Raw genomic sequence first — 17956 nt, forward strand, 5'->3', positions numbered from 1 at the left:
GAATTGGACTTTTGGTGAATTGGCCTGTAATAGAGACTGAGGGACATGGTATTGGGAAACAGTTTTGCATCTGGAATTTGTTTGGTACCATAGACTGAAAAAGGTGAGTCACGTTATACTCAGTATCCACTAGTTAGGCAAGAAAAATTGGTAGAAGTATGCCTTACTCAACATTTGTGCTGGCACTGAGGGGTCCATTCAGTCTTTAAAGCTGCTAATACCTGCAGTGGTTTAGGAAAAAGCAGATATTGTCCTTGACCTCACAAGTGAGTTTATAATTCTTCCCTACCTTGCGCATTCTGTCTTTGAAATGTTGCAAGGCCTGCTGTCAGGCTGACTGTATGCAAGCGTGTTTCTTCCATATATGTGCTTGAATATGTACGTCTGGCCATGATAAATAAAGGTTCAAACACTTTATGAAGTAGCTTCTCAGTAACTGTAGTTAAAAGGCTTATGTTTCTAGTCTCTCACACAAATTGTTTTCTAACATGTATGGGTAAAATTAGTAAACAGGAGTTACTGATGAATATATGTGACTGATTTCTTAGTCTCACTTCCCAAAGTTAAATTTTTGGATGATCTGTCACAATGCCATCTCTTTGCATGTATCAATAGTAACTAAAATGCTATTTAATAGGTTGCACAGATTATATTAAAGTATTTTTGGTATTGAGGATTTTAAATGCTGGCTGTGGGGGTTTTATCTTTTTATTTTTCAGAACTGGCTAGATCCTTCGAAGGAAATCAAGAGACAAATTCGAAGTAAGTACTTCTGTATTCAGATGTTATGCTCCTTTTATTTCTTCACAGAAATGAAGATAAACTTAGTAGCCTGGATGTTGACTAAATTGTATACTTACAGGTTTAAAATAATTTTTATCTGATAATGGTGTATTCAGCCTTAAAAGAGAAAGCAAATCTTCTATTTGTCTGCTGTCTAAGAAGGGCAGAAAGAGTCACTCAACTTTTTGCTGTAGAAGTTAATTATTTTGCTGGCTATTGCCTCAAAATTTTCCTTTGTTGCATGTGACTAATGGTTGATATTTTTGCATTCTGAAACAGTAGATGCTTTCAGCTTTGTGCTGAAAAGTTATTACATGGAGAATGTCGTCTTGGAAAGGTGGTCGTGATTGTTGCCATAGGACTTTATAACTTCAAAGACTCACCAGAAAAATATGAAACTCTAAAAAGAGAATTAATATGTCTTACAGGAAATGTATACTCTTCAATACTGATCAGTCCAGCATTGACTTTTGTGATATGTCCATTTCCATAATGGAAATGGAATAGAGAGCATAATCTCTGAATGTCTCACTGCAATGCTTTTCAGACTGAATCTGTCTGAAATGCCTTTCTACTTCCTATACTCAATACATGATGAGTAATTTATTTTACCCCCTTAGCATAAGAATTTGTCAAAGCTCTTCACTGCCTGGGGTACCTTCTTCATGGGGACTTTATGGAGAGTAAATTTAGGTGATACTCTGCCTGAGTCTACATATCACAAAATAAGTGGCCACTAAAAAATGCTAGACAGCCCATTGCCCTTACTGAACTTCTTCCCATTGCTTTACTAATTTGTGGCCAATCCAGGGCTTTTTACTGATGTTTTGTTTTTGATGGAAACCTTTTGGTAATACCTGTTAGGAAACATAACTGGGGAGAAGAGGATGATGACAATATTTACATGCCTACACTTTCAACACAAGAATTTAAGTTAAGGAACTGAGAATCTAAGTTAAGGAACTGACTGTACTTGTAATTAAGAACAGCAGGGTGTTATATATAATGATAAATACATGGTTTCTTTACTATTGTTGACTCTACTGTTTTAAGGCAACACTCAATTTTTCCAGAAATCATAGTGTTGATAATTTTGTTTTCTTTAGATCTTTGCATATTGAGGAAATCCCTTACTAGGAAGGTGTGGTTTATATTTTCAGTATAGAAATCAAAGTTACAGAAGCTTCCTTGGAAACTGTTTTTTTGATCTAACATATATATGTTGTATAACCAAACTAGAACTATTAAAATGGTGAAGATGGAAGTAGTAACCATACTTCTAATTAAGGAAAAGTTACTGGTGTTGTAACTTCTTGTTCTGCAGGTCTTTAGTGAAAATCTGTTAGTTGTCCAAATATGTGCACTAAAGGCTGTTTTGTTTTGTTTTTAATAAATGACAAAATATTGAGGGTGTTTATACTTTCTGTATCAACTTTGTTGATACAAATGTTGTTGATACTTATTTGTCTTCTATAGTGATTTGCATGCTATCTGGCCTACAATTAGTGTCAAAAATTTGAAGTGTAACAATGGACCTGAAAATTTTTTAATTCACTACACAGTGGTTTTTTTAATACTGTATCATATGCACTACCAAAAAAAATATTTTAAGGGGATGTGATTTTTCATACAGCGTGAAGACCTACATTTTATACTAGAGAGCAAGTCCAGTTTCTTGAATTAGGAATCATGACCAGGTTTTTTCTCTTCAATCTATAGTATTTCAGAGTTGATAGGCATAATAAAGCAAACAGACAAGTAACAACAGAATTTTAAGGATTTTAAAATGAAACTTGCTTACACCAATTTGCAGGTAATTAGCATGCTGTCAGTCATTTTCCTTGTAATCAGTCTGTTAAAGTTTCCAGATATTGGAATGTACTGCAGACACATTAAATCCCCCAGACACATGGGTATCAAATAGTGAGACTTTTCTTTGTTTCAGGCCTAATTCTAAATATATTTGCCTTTGAATCAAGAATGGAAATCTTATGTACAAAACTACTCATTAAATTTAAGATACCCATAAAACCTTAGTCCATTCGAAGAAACTAATTTCTTTTTCTCTCGTGTAGCACAAACTGAAGCACTTGCATGCTAGATAAGTGCATCTAGACAAATACATTAATCTGAGCACACAACGGTGACAAATTTGCAAGTGTAGTTCAGCACATTAGTCTGCAACATGATATTTATAACAATCTCTGTCTCTTCTAAATGCAAGCAACACCAATACTCTGCACATTGGGCATGTATGCAGCACCTGTGACTTGGGAAGATGAAATAATAGTCCTATAGTCTCCCCTAAGTCATTTTCTGCAGGCTGTCTCTTGCTACATCACGGTCCTCAGGCCCTTTGTGTGATCTCTTATTTGTAGAGGTTGGCCTTTGGCTGGGCAATTATGTGGGATCTCAGCAATTAATGATGTTACTTTGGCTAATGAATGTGATCCACAAATTACTGTCTCTGTTCTCAGGGCTACAAAGGTGACAAAAATCTTGTTTACTTTCAGCCAGCCTGATCACTTCAGGAAAGTGAATTCTTGAGTTTTTAGCTCATGTACTGGGCTGTCCACTGGCATGTGTTAAAACCTCTAATTACTTCTTTCAGGGACAGGTGGGTAATTACATTTCTGTCACTTCTTCTTGAAAATCGCTACATCTAAGGTGGACTCAGACTTTTGCAAAACTGAGAACTTGTGACAGCTTGAATCTTGTGATGGTACAAGCAGTAGCAACTCACCTTGGAACAGTCTACTCTCAGACACAGAGGGTATGGTGGGTCACCCTTATAAAAAACCTCAAATTGGGTTTTTATCAGTTTAAACCAAAGGTAATATTATGTCAATTAAATACTTTTCTAGTCTGCAGCACAATTAGTATTCCTATTCCAAAAAATACTTCTATATCACATATTCTCTGTATATCTTATGAAATGGAGAGGGTTTAGATGTTGTGAGGGCACAATAGACTGGGATACTAAGGGAAGTTTGAATTAATTAAGAAAGAGCTTGCATTTTAAATGTACAACTCTGACTGTCAGTCTGATTTTAATGCTAACAAATGTATGGTTATGCGCAGGTACCAAAATATGGTGGTCACTTTATGGAGGTCCCCTTTATTTTATATTCATTTATTTTATATATATAACTATATATTTGTAAGAGTTGTAGCCAATTTTGATCTAAGCTAATTACACTAGAGTGTAGCTTGTTATTGTTGAAGAGAACTAAGTACCTGTGCCAAGGGAAGAGATTTCCTGCAAAAGCTGACACATGAGAGATCATGAGTAAAAGCCAGGAAAAGCCTTTACTGGAAAAAAAACCAACTTAGTGACTTTTCCCGTTTAAAAGGGATGAATCATGTTAATTGTATGCTGCTAGCTGGTTTGTTCTGTTGTATTCTTTTTCTCTAAGAATGTGCCTAAAGTTGCCACAGAAGCATTTTTGATGTAACAAGCTGGCTAGAAAAAAATTTGACATTTCTGTAGCCCATACTACTAAACATCAAAACACAGAGAGCCTTATCAGGGACAGAATGCTAAATATAATTTTAAAACAGGGGTGTTTTTTTGTCTTTGCTACCAACTCAGTAAAAAACCAGTAATAATGTGCATTATTGTGTGAAGGCAATTATGTTTGTATGCCTGGGCTGTGCAACTATAAAACAGTATGCTTTAGTGAGAAGTATAAATATAGACTGTGTACATTGTATTATATTTGCTAGTCTATATTTAGGGGATAAATGTGCTTTCAATAATGAGACAAAATTTATGGTCACAAACTGTTCAGAAAATATTTAGTACAAAGTCAGCTTCAATATTTTTTCAATAAATTAGCAATGGAATGAGTAGACACATGGAATTTTTTGAAGTCCACACACTCTGAGAATTTATGGACTTCTTAGCTTTTTATAGAAAATGTGGTTTTTAAATTTTGTTTTTTATTCAGACCACATCTAGGTCTCCTGCTTTCTGAAAGTTAACTGTAGAAATGCTGACAGGAACAACAATGGGTTAAATAGGAATTCAAATATGACTGGTTGAACTGCAGTCTTAGACCAGGAAAAATTGCTTCATGCCAGGAAACACTGCTTCATTCCAGGAAAACTTGAAGACTGGTTTAGTATCTGTGTGGAAGAACACATCCTTCATCCAGTTCTCCACATCCCACAGCCCTGTTAAGATTACATTTCTCCCTTAATGCTTTTTGCATAGATATTTTGGCCCAGTTCCTAATATTCATCAGTTTGGCTTACTCAATATCAGCATCTTTTCATTAAATGATGCTAATTCTCTGGTAGTTAAATAATGGAAGTAGGTAAATCTATTCCAGCTTTAACTGTGTTTATTATGCTGTATGCATTGATCAGTGTTAGACTTCTTTTTTAAAGGTATTTTTGTCTTAATTCTCTTTTGCACTGTATTGCAGTAGATGATGCAATGATAAATTAGGCCTTCTCATTTAAGGAGTCTTGCCTTATTTTGTAAAGAAAATTGTCATTTTTCTGACAAAAATTTGACAACTGGCAATGTTAAGGTACAATAAAACCCTGAGCTCTCAAAAAGATATAGTGGCTTAGCAGCCAGGGGCAGAATGAGGTGCACTCTTAAACAGAAATTGTAGTGCTTCAGTGAATAGTCCTGTCTGAAAAACCAAGACAGTTTTTGAAATGTTGGAAGACATTAGGAGTTTTGACACAAAGCACCTCTTTACCTTTAATAGTTATGAAATTTTAGAACATGTTTTTTTAAAGAAAATAACCTTAAACAAAAATGTTAGCACTTTTTTCTAGCATTGTGTTGTATATCTGCCTTGTACTTAGTAAAACCTGTTAGAATTAGGGATGTTCTATGTTTTGTAAGGTATTGGTACTTTCCAATTACAATACTGGTAGATCAACATTCTGAAAATGTATTTTAATTATTGATGTATGACTTAGTTTTCAAATCTTAAAAATTTATTTAAAAATAGAGTGAGGATTAAAGGCAGCATTTAATGCTTTTTCAAATTATTAATCTAGTATTAAAATTTCAATTTTAATTGAAAATGGAGGAAACCTGAGCAAGAAGAATTTAATGATAAGTGGGGATATGATTTGGGTGGGAGGTAAGATGTGAGTGATGGTATTTGAAAGAAGCAAGTGGTTTATTGTCAGTCTGCTGCTTTAATTTAATCACACTTTTGCTTAAAAAATTGCATGTGTTGTTAACAATTCTAACACACGAGAATTGAAATTTAAAATACCATTGCTTTTGTAGTTGCTAGATGTGTTGTTTACCAGAAGAATATTTTAAAGTAGGAATGGCTAATATTTTTTGTCTTCCATGCATTCTCAATGAATAATTTATTATCTTTCTGTTGTATACAACACAGATCTCATTTTGACATCTTGTTCAGAGTTACTGTACAGTCTCTCAAACCAAGTCAGTTTAGACAGGACAACTCTGTTATCCTTGGAGGAGTTAGAAATAAACACAAATTCAATTCAAGTGCCTTTGAACACACAATAGCTTAAAAGTGTTAAAATATCATGATAGTTTTCAAATTAAAAATGTCTTCTGATATTTGCATAAGATACTGTAAAAAATTATCTTAAAGTAATTTTTAACATGCTAATCTTTCACTGTGTGTCTGAGTTTCTACTGGCTAATAAAAATAATCTATTCTTCTTACTAATGTCCTGTAAAAAGATAGAAAAAAACATTCTTCGAGATTTCAGTGATTAAGATTTATGTGACTGGCTAACATTTTTTTTTTCCATAAGGTTCTCTCTTTACTTGCTTCAACATATTTGAAATTAACAATCAGATATTCTCATGTTTAGGTTTACCTTGGATATTCACCTTTAATGTGAAGTTTTATCCCCCTGATCCTTCACAGTTGACTGAAGACATCACTAGGTATGCACAGTTCCCAATTTTAGACTTAAAATTACTACAAGTCTAATTGAAAAGCCATATAAAATGTCTTCTTCGGTTTCTGGATGCTGTACACTGTAGATGTTCTTACATACATCAACTGCTTTTTGGAACAAGGTTGAAAAGGTAAAGTGAAAACTTCTGGAGGAAACCTGAGCAAGAAGAATTTAATGATAAGCGGGGATATGATTTGGGTGGGAGGTAAGATGTGAGTGATGGTATTTGAAAGAAGCAAGTGGTTTATTGTCAGTCTGCTGCTTTAATATAGAACAAACAAGGGCATTGGTGGTTTTGAGCGAAGCTCAGGGGATCCAAGGCACTTCAGTAATAATCTAGACTAGATTGGTGAAAATGTGGTTTTACACATATGGATTAAATAAAGCCATGAAACATAATAAAATGTGAAAATAATTATCTTCCAAACTTCTTAGATAGAAAATACTTAGAATGCAGTGGATACTAGGCACCTAAAATGTAGCATTGTAAGAGTAACATAATTGGGGACTGAGTGCAGGGAATTGACTCATTTTTTTTCAGGAGTTATGGAAAACCTAAATACTTAGTTTTAGTTTAGTTAGCTGAGACTGCTGAGGCAGGATGTATGTTACTACTACACATTGCATCGGATCAGTCTTCTGCACAAAATAAGATAGTATGCAGTTGATATATTGCTACAAATAGTCTAAGACATTCAGTACAGAGTATATTTATGAGAAGCTGTGTTTGAAAATTTTCAGCAAGTTGGTTGGCTTTTCAATTGTGCATTCAATTGATAAAAGCAATTCTGTTATATCTTAAAGCTAAACCCCTTAAAATTTAAGTTTCACTAGTAAGACTTTTTTTTTCATTTACATTAAAAACTATATGGAGGATATTAAGCTGATTGCTAACTTGTTAATTTGGTAGAACATTGTATGTAGTTCCTGAAATATTAAATTCTAATACATACATGGTTTAAGGAAGGTAATTATGGTTTCAGTACTAAACTGGATTTCTTTTGTACATTACCTGACTTGATTAGCTGGTGAACTGCAAGGGATGTAAAAGTTAGAGTTTTAAAGCCAAAGGGACATGTCAAAGAAATGCAGAGCTTTTTATTTTTAAACCATAGATACCCACAGACTACAATGTGAACTGAAGGAGTTCCTAAGTAAGCTTTTGTTTAAAACTACAATTACAATTTACATTGGAAATCAGAATTTTTCCTGCTTTTCACACTTTTTAGTGAAAGTAATATTGACTCTTAAAAATAAAGTGAAATTTACTGTGTGATAATAATGCTCAAATAATGTAAGGTGTAACAAGTTATTAATGCATTGACTTACTTTAAAATATTCTTACATGATTACATGCATCTTGATGAATTCTGTCATATCTCTTATTAATTTGCTATTGGTAACACTTTCTCTATTCTTTGTTTCCCCCACCCCCTCCCCCTTCCTTTGTCTTCCAGGTATTTCTTGTGCCTACAGCTTCGTCAGGATATTGTATCTGGTCGACTGCCCTGTTCTTTTGTGACTCATGCCCTCCTTGGTTCATATACCCTGCAGGCTGAGCTGGGTGATCATGACCCAGAGGAACACCGCAGTGATTATATCAGTGAATTCCAATTTGCACCCAATCAAACTCAAGAAATGGAAGAGAAAGTGGCTGAGCTACACAAAACACACAGGTGTGTCAGATACAGTGGGATTAAATGAAGTCATCATGCTTTGTCACATTTATGTCAGTTCTGTTAAGAGTATGTGTAAAACTGCTGAGCTGAAATTATTGTTACTTTGGAAATTGTTTGTTATGTAACCAAAAGGTCTTAGTTTTACGTTTTTGAAAATTTCAGTTTGAAAAATAGTAACTTCACTAAGATCTCGGAAGAGAACTTTGGGAGAAAATATTTTTATCTGAGCACATCAATTAGTTTAAGCAACATACAGCTAGAATATTTTGAAAGAGTGAAGGTGAAAATCTGTGCTCAAGGAAAATAATATGCTTTGAAAGAACACTACCTGTAGGGCAGTAGTGCTCTTGATACCTTATAAACTGAGGTTTTTCTATGTGTCTGAATTCCAGGATTGCACTCAGTTTTGACTCTCAGTTTTTTGTGAGTAAACTCAAGGCTTATTCAATGGTTTTAGGGGCTTGACTCCAGCACAAGCGGATTCCCAGTTCCTAGAAAATGCTAAGAGACTCTCCATGTATGGAGTGGATTTACATCATGCCAAGGTATTGGGGATTGGTTTGGTTTTGTTTTGTTTTATGATAGACATGCTTAGTATTAAAGAAAACAGTGTGTATATAGATTATTTTTTAAAAAAATTATATGCTTAATTCTTGGTTATAAGCTTTTATCTCTTGGTCACAATAATTACTCAGTTTATAGCTCTAACATTCTTAGAACTTGTTTTATGTCTAAGTTTATTTAGTACATAGACTTACGTGCAGCTTGGAAGTAATATTTTATTCATAAGAGCAAATAAATACATTTAAAATGTCAGATTTTTTTATGCCAAGGACATGTTGGGCCATAAAGTAAAGCCTGAAAGAAGATATAATTGTTTCCATAATACCATGAGAGTTGAAAACAGATGGGGGGGAGGTCTTGGGGGAGAGTGTATTTTGGTGCTTTTCTACTTCTCTGGGTAGGTCAAATCCAGAATCTCAAATCATTAGGAAACTGAGGTATGCTAAGCATATAAGTCATACATTTAAAAAAGGAAAAACAAGACTTCTAAGTACTGGAGAAACATTGTTTAATTTTGCTTTGTTAGTTATGCCGGTGAAGGGATCTTGATGACAGTGTTGGCATTTGATGTAGTTGTTTTGTTGTTGGGAAGGACATGAGATTCTGCTGTATTGTGTGGGTATCAAAGCATGATCAGTAAGTGATTAGTTTTGTGGCCTGTAAAACTTGCATCAGATGCTGTCAGTGGAAGAGAATGCTCAGAAACCTTTCTGTTACTTCCTGTATCTTTACTGGAATAGTAGGTGACTGTAAAAGATCACCTTGATCACCAACTTGTTCAGACTTACACTGACTGCTTTAAGTTGGAAAGGCCTATTTTTAATTTTTCTTCTTTTAATATTTGTTGAAATTATTGGTAGCACACACACTGGCCATACCCTTCCTTGCTTTTATGTTGTTAAATTAGTCCCTATTACCAGAATACTGAAGAATTTCCCAGAACTGTGGCATATGCTTTGGCCTATGAGTGCCAAAAGCGTTCAGTTGGAAGCCTTTCCTAAAAAATTAATACACTTGGCTATTTTTTATTTAAGAATCTCATTGTCAGAGTCTTCCAGGATGGAATATGAAACATGTCCCAGTTACATTATTTTCCCTCTAGGTACGTCAGCAATAATTGTATGGAATGTTATTAAACTGATTTTTATGAAATTGTCTCATACATGATAGGATTCTGAAGGTGTGGATATCATGCTGGGTGTATGTGCTAATGGTCTGCTGATTTACAAAGATAGACTCCGGATAAACCGCTTCGCTTGGCCAAAAATCCTGAAGATTTCTTACAAGAGAAGTAATTTCTATATCAAAGTCAGGCCAGCAGAAGTAAGTAGCATCTTTCTGTCTTATTTCTTTTGTGAGATCATTTCTATCCAGCAAAAAGAAAACATCCTCATTTTTTCCCCAGTTGCCCTCAGAAGCTTATGAGGGATTTGAGCAGAACTTAGGAGTGTTCTTTTCAGATTCTACTGATTGTATTAAACACCATAATTAGTAAATGCAAACCAAGAAGAAAATCTGTTTTCTTTTGTTAATAGATGTCATCTTGTAATTTTATGGGTTTTTTAATGTAGAAAGCTAGTTACACTGGCCATGTTTTTACTGTCTATACAAACCTGCAGTCCTGGGAGAGAGACAGCTTCTCTTCCTCTTCAAGTATAACTGTTCACCAAATGTCAGCAAATCTAGTTTGTGGCTGTAACCAAAGGCTTGAGTTCCTGTAGGATGTTATAACCCTGTTAGCTGCTGTGGAAGTTGTGGATTCAACTTTCTTTTCAGTTACTGACAAAAGTTTGTGAGAGTTGTTGGGGGCGGGGCAGGAGGCTACATTTTGAACACATTGTAACTGGAAATTTAACAAAAACCGAAAATGTCAAACACTGTAATACTTTTTTCAGATTACGCTCTAAAATATTTAAGGTAGCTTTTACTGTGTGAATAAATAAAACAAAAGAGAAGTCATACCAGTTTTACAATACTAGCATTGTAGTTTTGTAAGTTTTGGAACACAGATGTATTGTTCTTGCAGTTCCTGATGGTGTGCATAGATGAAATACTTTTGCTAAGAAACTGTTATACAGTGAAACAGATCATATAATCTTAACACTGCAGTATGCATTTCAGACTCTTATTAAATCCAAGGAAAGTGTGCAGCACATCCTGCAGTACCATTGCTTCATGCAGTTTAAGTACATTGGTCAACTAGTCAGAAAATCAGCAAGGAACACTGAAGTATTATTGGATTTCTCAAGAATCATTAATACAGATTAGGAAGTGATTATGTGATTATTACCCATTATGATTTAGCCCAACAAGTATAATTCTTTTAAAAGGCTGGAAATTCTGATCTTTTTTAGATTTATGGTTTTTTAATCTTATAAAGTCTCATGACAAGAATGTTACAGCTTGATACAGTAATGGAACTATCTGAACTCTACCTATTAATTAATAGCCAGCTTAAGGAAATGCGTTAATTTATTTGTGGATTATTTCTAGCTGGAACAGTTTGAGAGCACTATTGGGTTCAAACTGCCAAACCACCGGGCTGCTAAAAGGTTATGGAAGGTTTGTGTGGAGCACCATACTTTCTTCAGGTAAATGATAATTCTCTGCTTCCCCCACTTAACAAGGTATGCTCCCCCATTTTAAAGGATATGAGGAAAGTAGAGATTTCCCCCATCTTTGCCCCTAATTTTTCAGTCCAGTAACACTTCTTAGAAGACACCCTGACAATCACTGACTCCAAATTACCAATTCTTAAAGTCTCAAGTACAATTAACTGCTTTATCAAAACTTTCAGAGTGCTAACAGGATGGAACTAAACAAGTGATTGTGCATCACTGGAGATATTCAAGAGTTTTCTGGATGACCCATCATGGTCCCTTCCAACCGGATTCATTCTATGGTTCTGTTATAAGATTTCCTGAGAGATTGACTCTGCAGAATGACCATCTAGAAAGCTACTCTACATCTTCACAAGAAGCTCTCAGGGCTTGACAGTAATCTTCATTCAATTAGCTTTAATGTTAATATTCAATTAACTTGAATATTCTGCTGAGTGTAAATGCTTACAGCTGAGTTTTTTCTTATTTATGAGCTGGGCTGAGTTCACAGTCATTCCTCGAAGAAGATAATCACTTTAAAAATAGACTGTTGTTTATAGTCTGCATTTTTTTTCCCCAGCAAATGAGGAACACCAAAAAATTCTGAATTGGTCACTGAAACTATCAACTATTTGTAAATGAGCACTTGACAACAGTCTGCTTCTTCCAGGGAAAAGGAAATTAAAGAATCTTCATTTGATTTTATAATAACACACATTCCATAAGGGAGTGCATGTGCCCCATGCAGCCTAGGAGTCACGGATGTAGGTTGAATCTCTTATGGATTGGATAGGCATTAAATCCGAGTTTCTTGCTTTAAAGCACAGTAACTAGGGTATGTAAAGGGTAAGCTTTCTCTATCAGTAGCCTGTTTGTTTTAAAAAAGAAGTTGTGTTTTAAGGTAGACGCAATCCTGTTACTGAATATACTTGCTAGATTGAGAACTTCAGAAAACTTGGAGACCAGGAGACCTAAGTAGTTGATTACTGGAACTGTCTTATTGGATGGCTTTCAGTATTCAGATTTTCTTGAATGCAATGTTGGAATTTATTCTGATATTGGCAAATTTCAGCATAAATCAGTCTTCAAATGCTTAATTTAGAAGCACTTCTATTTTAAATCCTGATCAGAGATTTTTTTTTTTCATGTTGATAGAATTCATTAGCTATGTTAATTAACATAATCAAGCATTCTATTCTTCTTGAACATTTTAAGTCTGCTTTGGCTGGTGTCCATTACTATAAATAGCATGCAGTTCTGTGCACAATGAAAAGGTTTTATCAATACTCTTCAAATAACTCATGCAGTGATTTACTTTGCTTGTAAACTGTATAACCTAGTTTTATAGTAATAAAATAGACCCGAGTAAAGAAAAAACAAATCTTATTCAAGTCAAAAATCCTAAACTGACCACTACCATTTGCAAGTATGAAAGTTTTCAGGAGCATTAATAGGTATGACATGATCTTATTACAGAAATTCTGACATAATAAAAATAAGTGGATTTTATTCCAATCAGAAGTGGCTTTTCCTAACCAGGAATGACATTACAACAAGAATTATGTAATAAATACTTCAACCATTCTGTAAAATCCATATACTCCACTGATGTCATCTGACGGAAAATCCTCAGAACGTCTCATCCCGATTTAAAAACAGTAAAATAAATCCAGCTCTATTTTCCTCCAAAGATAAAAAGCAGAAAGCAATTGCTGCAGTGTGTAAAGCTTGTGTATGATGCCACAGTAAATTGCATACAGTTTAGATGTATATTTTTAGCTTTCAAATTTCTTAGCATGCCCTGTATAACATGGTAAGATTCCTTGTGTTGTCTTATGTAATGTTTCAGTTTTTCTCAAATAACCACCTTAAGATAGATTTTCTTATGTGTAGGAAATTCAGCCAATATATGAAGTTATTTTAAAAAGTTGCAATGAAATACTGAAATATTGAAAATGACAACCAAAAGGCATGGTACTCACTTATTATCAGCTCAAACTCATGGGATTCCAGTACCCATGAGTAACAACCTACTTCAAAAATATAGTCAGACTATATATCTACATTAATCTTTTGAGGTAAGCTCAGCTGGCAGCTCTGGATCTTAACCAGCATCTGCAGAAACCTGCTTATATTTACACTTTATGGGATTTTATTTGAAATTTTCACAATTGTTTGTGTCTCCTCAGAATACCATAAAGTGGTAAAAGCATAGTTTTCAGTTATTTTATGTAATTAAGCCTGTAATACAAAAAATCCATTCAAGTGCCCTTAATCAGGAAGTAATTAGTTCTCTTGTTTTTTCCACATTAAAAGATTAAAAGTTTATCTCAGCAGGGTGGAAGATAAAAATGGCAGTTAATGCTGTAGCCTTGCCAAAACTGGAAAATCAGGAACAGAAGGAACCTTGGAAAAACCCTTTTAGCCTTCTTCCTCTTAGTGCATAATGCATTCTCTCTTGGAAATAATGGGGAGAAAGACTGTTTTACAGAAGCAATGAAAGTGAAGCTCCAGATAGTTGCAATTTTATTACATAAGTGGCCTTAGTGCAGAAGAGTGGATGAGTTTGTGTTGAACTGTTTCCTTTAAAAATGTGTTGGAACAGATAAGGATTCAGGTGTGTGCCTGTGCACCTTAGGCATGGGGGATTGGATCCTTCTGACTAGTGCTATTTCAAAGCCATAAACATACTCTCTTAGAGAAAATGGTAATCTGCTGAGCTGTATTGTTTGCATGGCAAGGTTTTGGTAGTGGGGGGGCTACAAGGGTGGCTTCTGTGAGAAGCTCCAGAAACTTCCCTTATGTCTGATAGAGCTAATGCAAGACAGCTCTAAGATGAACCTGCTGCTGGCCAAGGCTGAGCCCATTGGTGACAGTGTCGATGTATTTAAGAAGGGGAAAAAGCTACTGTGCAACAGCAGTGGCAGCTGGGGAGAGGACTGAGAATATGTGAGGGAAGCAACTGTGCTGACCCCAAGGTCAATGAAGAAGGAGGAAGAGATGCTCCAGGTGCCAGAGCAGAGATTCCCCTGCAGCCCTTGGTGCAGACCACGGTGAGGCAGGCTATCACCCTGCAGCCCATGGAGGTCCGTGGTGGAGCAAACATGCACCTGCAGCCGGTGGAGGACTCCATGCTGGAGCAGAGGGATGCCTGAAGGAGGCTTGAGACCCTGCACTGAGGAAGGTTTGCTGGCAGGACTTTTGATGGCATGGGGAACCCATTATGGAACAGCCTGTTCTTTGAAGGACTGCACCCTGTGGAAGGGACCCTTGCTGGAGTTGTTTGTGAAGAACTCCAGCCTGTGAGAAGGGCTCATATTGGGACTTTCCTGGAGGACTGACTCCCATTGGAGGAACCCTACTCTGGAAGAAGGGCATGAGGAGTCCTGCCCCCTATGAGAAGGGAGCGTCAGAGACACTGATGTGTGTGATGAATTGACCACAGCCTCCATTCCCTGTCCCCCTGCCCTGCTGGTGAGGAGGAGGTAGAGCAAATTAGGAGTAAAAATTAAGCCTGGGAAAAAGGAGAGAAGTGAGGGGGAAGGTATTTTTAAGATTGGGTTTATTTCTCATTATCCTACTCTGATTTGATTGATAATAAATTCAATTAATTCTTCCCCAAGTCGAGTCTGTTTAGCTCATGATGACATCTCGACCCATGAGCTTCTTGTTGTATCTTTTTCTCTCTGGTCCAGCTGAGAAAGGGGAGTGGCTTTGGTGGGACTCTCGTATCCAGCCAGGGTCAACTCACCATAGTAGCTCACTGTCTTTTTGCTAGGTATCTGAAAACTCTTCAATTTTACTGACATATCTTTAGAACAACTGTCATAGTTTTCAGAACCCACTACTGGGTACTGTTTTAACATATGTTGATCAGATTCCACTGACACAGATATTCCTGTCCAAATGCTTCAAAAGAAGAGAACAAAGTCAGCATCCTCTGAAGTCTCACTTGCTAATCTGTGCCATCCTCAGTGCAAAGGCCACAGTAATTGCTGGTTCTGCTTGAAAGAAGCTGATGTTCAGTGAGCTGCTCATTCTTTGCAGATCCTCAAATCAGAAAGCTCTATTTGCAGTAATCTGATAGTTCTATATAGAGAGAGAATAGGCCATGGAGACTGCCTTGCTAGGTGACCATGTATTTGCAGCATAACATTGATCCAGGAAATTACATCAAAGGCCTTGCCAGAGAAGTGGGGACTGGGAAGAGTTCTTGCAGTGATGACTGTTTATCTTATCAACAGGGATGGCACAGGTACAAACAGTATCCTCGGTGTTGCAGTTGATGGCTCAGATTTCAGAAACAAAGTACAAGCCATGAGGGTTAGATGAATATGAACTTTGAAATCCTCAGACTAAAGGAAATTCAGGGAGGTATAGAGGATTTGTCTTCAAACTCATGTGATGTCAAAACCTGGGGGAACAAAACAGAATCTCTTACAGCCAATTCTGCCACATTGGTACTTGGACTTTCTTGACATTGACTCCAATATTTAAGGTACAAACATACATACCCAGCATTAACAGTACAAGTAACTGAAGCTCTTTTTCACCCCTTTCGCAGTATGTTTTCCCCCCCACACTCCTTATATCCAGCAAACATCAACCTATGTAAATGTATAAATGACTGTGAAGAAACCAGTCTGACTGTAAACTGTTAGGCTACTTACTGTTGGGTCACAACTCTCCAGCCATCTCAGTCTTTTTGCACTTGATACAGCATTTTATACAACTTTGAGATGCTATTCCCTAACTTTGAGGAACAAGTGCTGTATTGGTACCTCAGAATATAGGAAAGACAGTGGAAGTGAAATGTACAGTTTTTACTATAAGTAACATTCTAGGGAGAGAGATCTGAGAGGTATTCTGCATGGACCTATAATGGCCTTGGCTTTCTACAAAAAAATACAATTTAACCAAGATAGCACCATGAGAATCCCAGACGCTTAGTCATACTGTGGAAAAATGTGATGGTTATCAGTGTCACTTCAACTCCAACTGCAAATAGTAAATAACATGCATTGTTTTGGAAGGTCTTTGAAGAGTTTGCAGTAGAATCCTTTCTTGGAGACCACAAATTATGCACATGGACTGAAGCTGGAATACAATAACTAGCTTTAAAGTACCTAATTAAATACCTAAAATAAAGCCCTTTTAACTGACTTTCCTCATACTTTCTTTCTAGACTTGTATCACCGGAACAGCCTCCAAAAGCAAAGTTTCTAACCTTGGGTTCCAAGTTCCGCTACAGTGGACGTACGCAAGCACAGACACGGCAGGCAAGCAACCTCATAGACAGACCAGCTCCGTACTTCGAACGCACGTCAAGCAAACGTGTTTCCAGAAGCCTTGATGGAGGTATGAAATTTGACATATTTTTTCAGTGTAATGATTACATTGTGTGCTGTCACTCTGATCTGACCAACATTGAAAAATATCGACAATATGGATGGCCAGAAGGTCAACTGACAAAATTTATGAATTTCAGTTTCTAATGGGTGATGTGTGAGGAGTAGCCACTTTGTGTATTTATCAATGTTAGGGGACCTAAACAATAAGTTAAGTCTCTGCTTAAATTGTATGGCAATGCTGTGAATATATGGAGAATTCTATACTGGGTACATAGCATCCGTGTACACTACTCATATCTTTTTTTATGGGATAGGCATGCATTATAGGCTGTTAATCAGAATTGTTTGGTTAGTGGCATCTTTTGGGATCTAGGTTGGCCTGAGTGTCTCTACAATAAAAATAAAAGGATGAACAAGTTTTTTTCCTAGTTTTCTATCATTTAGTTCAGTATATTGCTATTCTTGTATAGCTTATTCAATACCTTAGTGTTTAGTTAAAAAATTTTATGTTGACTTTGAACAGCTAAAGGGTTTGGGGTTTTTTTGTCATTACTAGAGTTTGGTTTCTTTGAGCAGAAATACCATCTGGTTTCCTTTATTGGAAACAGGAATTCTTTTCAAAGGCAAGTATGCCAGCAGTAAGTGTGAGAGATATATAAGCACATGTCTTACTCTAAATGATTTCTGTAATTATATATAATAGAATAACTCTTCAGCAAAATAACATGAAGCTTCACTGGAATAAAAGTGAACCATAACAATGATGTAAGTTTAGCTACAACTGAGCTGTCAACTGCACCTTATTTTCTTAAAAAATCTTCTACTTACAAGAGTTTTGCTTCTGCAAATATTCATTCTTCTCTACTATGACAAATGAACAAACTCTGACACTTGCTTGGGATACCTACCAAGTCTTACCTTCTGAGAACCAAAGTAAAAATAAGAGGCAAACATGCTTGCACTGACAGCATGTGATGAGTCCATGTGGCAACCAAAAGTCTTGTCACCACATCAATGTTACTGTCTGACTCTGGTTTAGTTCCTCTTCTTCTTTGGGTTAGAA

At 36.0% G+C, this 17956-nt stretch overlaps 1 protein-coding gene across 22 annotated transcripts in view; it reads left to right on the forward strand.

The window, feature by feature from the left end:
• Nucleotides 1–17956, forward strand: part of EPB41L2 (erythrocyte membrane protein band 4.1 like 2) — a 115798-nt gene that overhangs the window by 69963 nt on the left and 27879 nt on the right. For all 22 annotated transcript variants that reach the window (XR_010429245.1, XM_064649478.1, XM_064649494.1 and 19 more), the window contains 7 exons: nt 720–762; nt 6610–6685; nt 8157–8375; nt 8836–8923; nt 10113–10265; nt 11436–11533; nt 16728–16900. Coding sequence is in view for 21 of the 22 variants with exons in the window: in XM_064649478.1 (XP_064505548.1) it covers nt 720–762; nt 6610–6685; nt 8157–8375; nt 8836–8923; nt 10113–10265; nt 11436–11533; nt 16728–16900 (850 nt within the window). In the remaining variant the exon portion in view is untranslated. The remainder of the gene's footprint in view (nt 1–719; nt 763–6609; nt 6686–8156; nt 8376–8835; nt 8924–10112; nt 10266–11435; nt 11534–16727; nt 16901–17956) is intronic.

Source organism: Pseudopipra pipra, chromosome 3, assembly GCF_036250125.1.
Source record: "Pseudopipra pipra isolate bDixPip1 chromosome 3, bDixPip1.hap1, whole genome shotgun sequence".
NCBI classification, from domain to species: domain Eukaryota; kingdom Metazoa; phylum Chordata; class Aves; order Passeriformes; family Pipridae; genus Pseudopipra; species Pseudopipra pipra.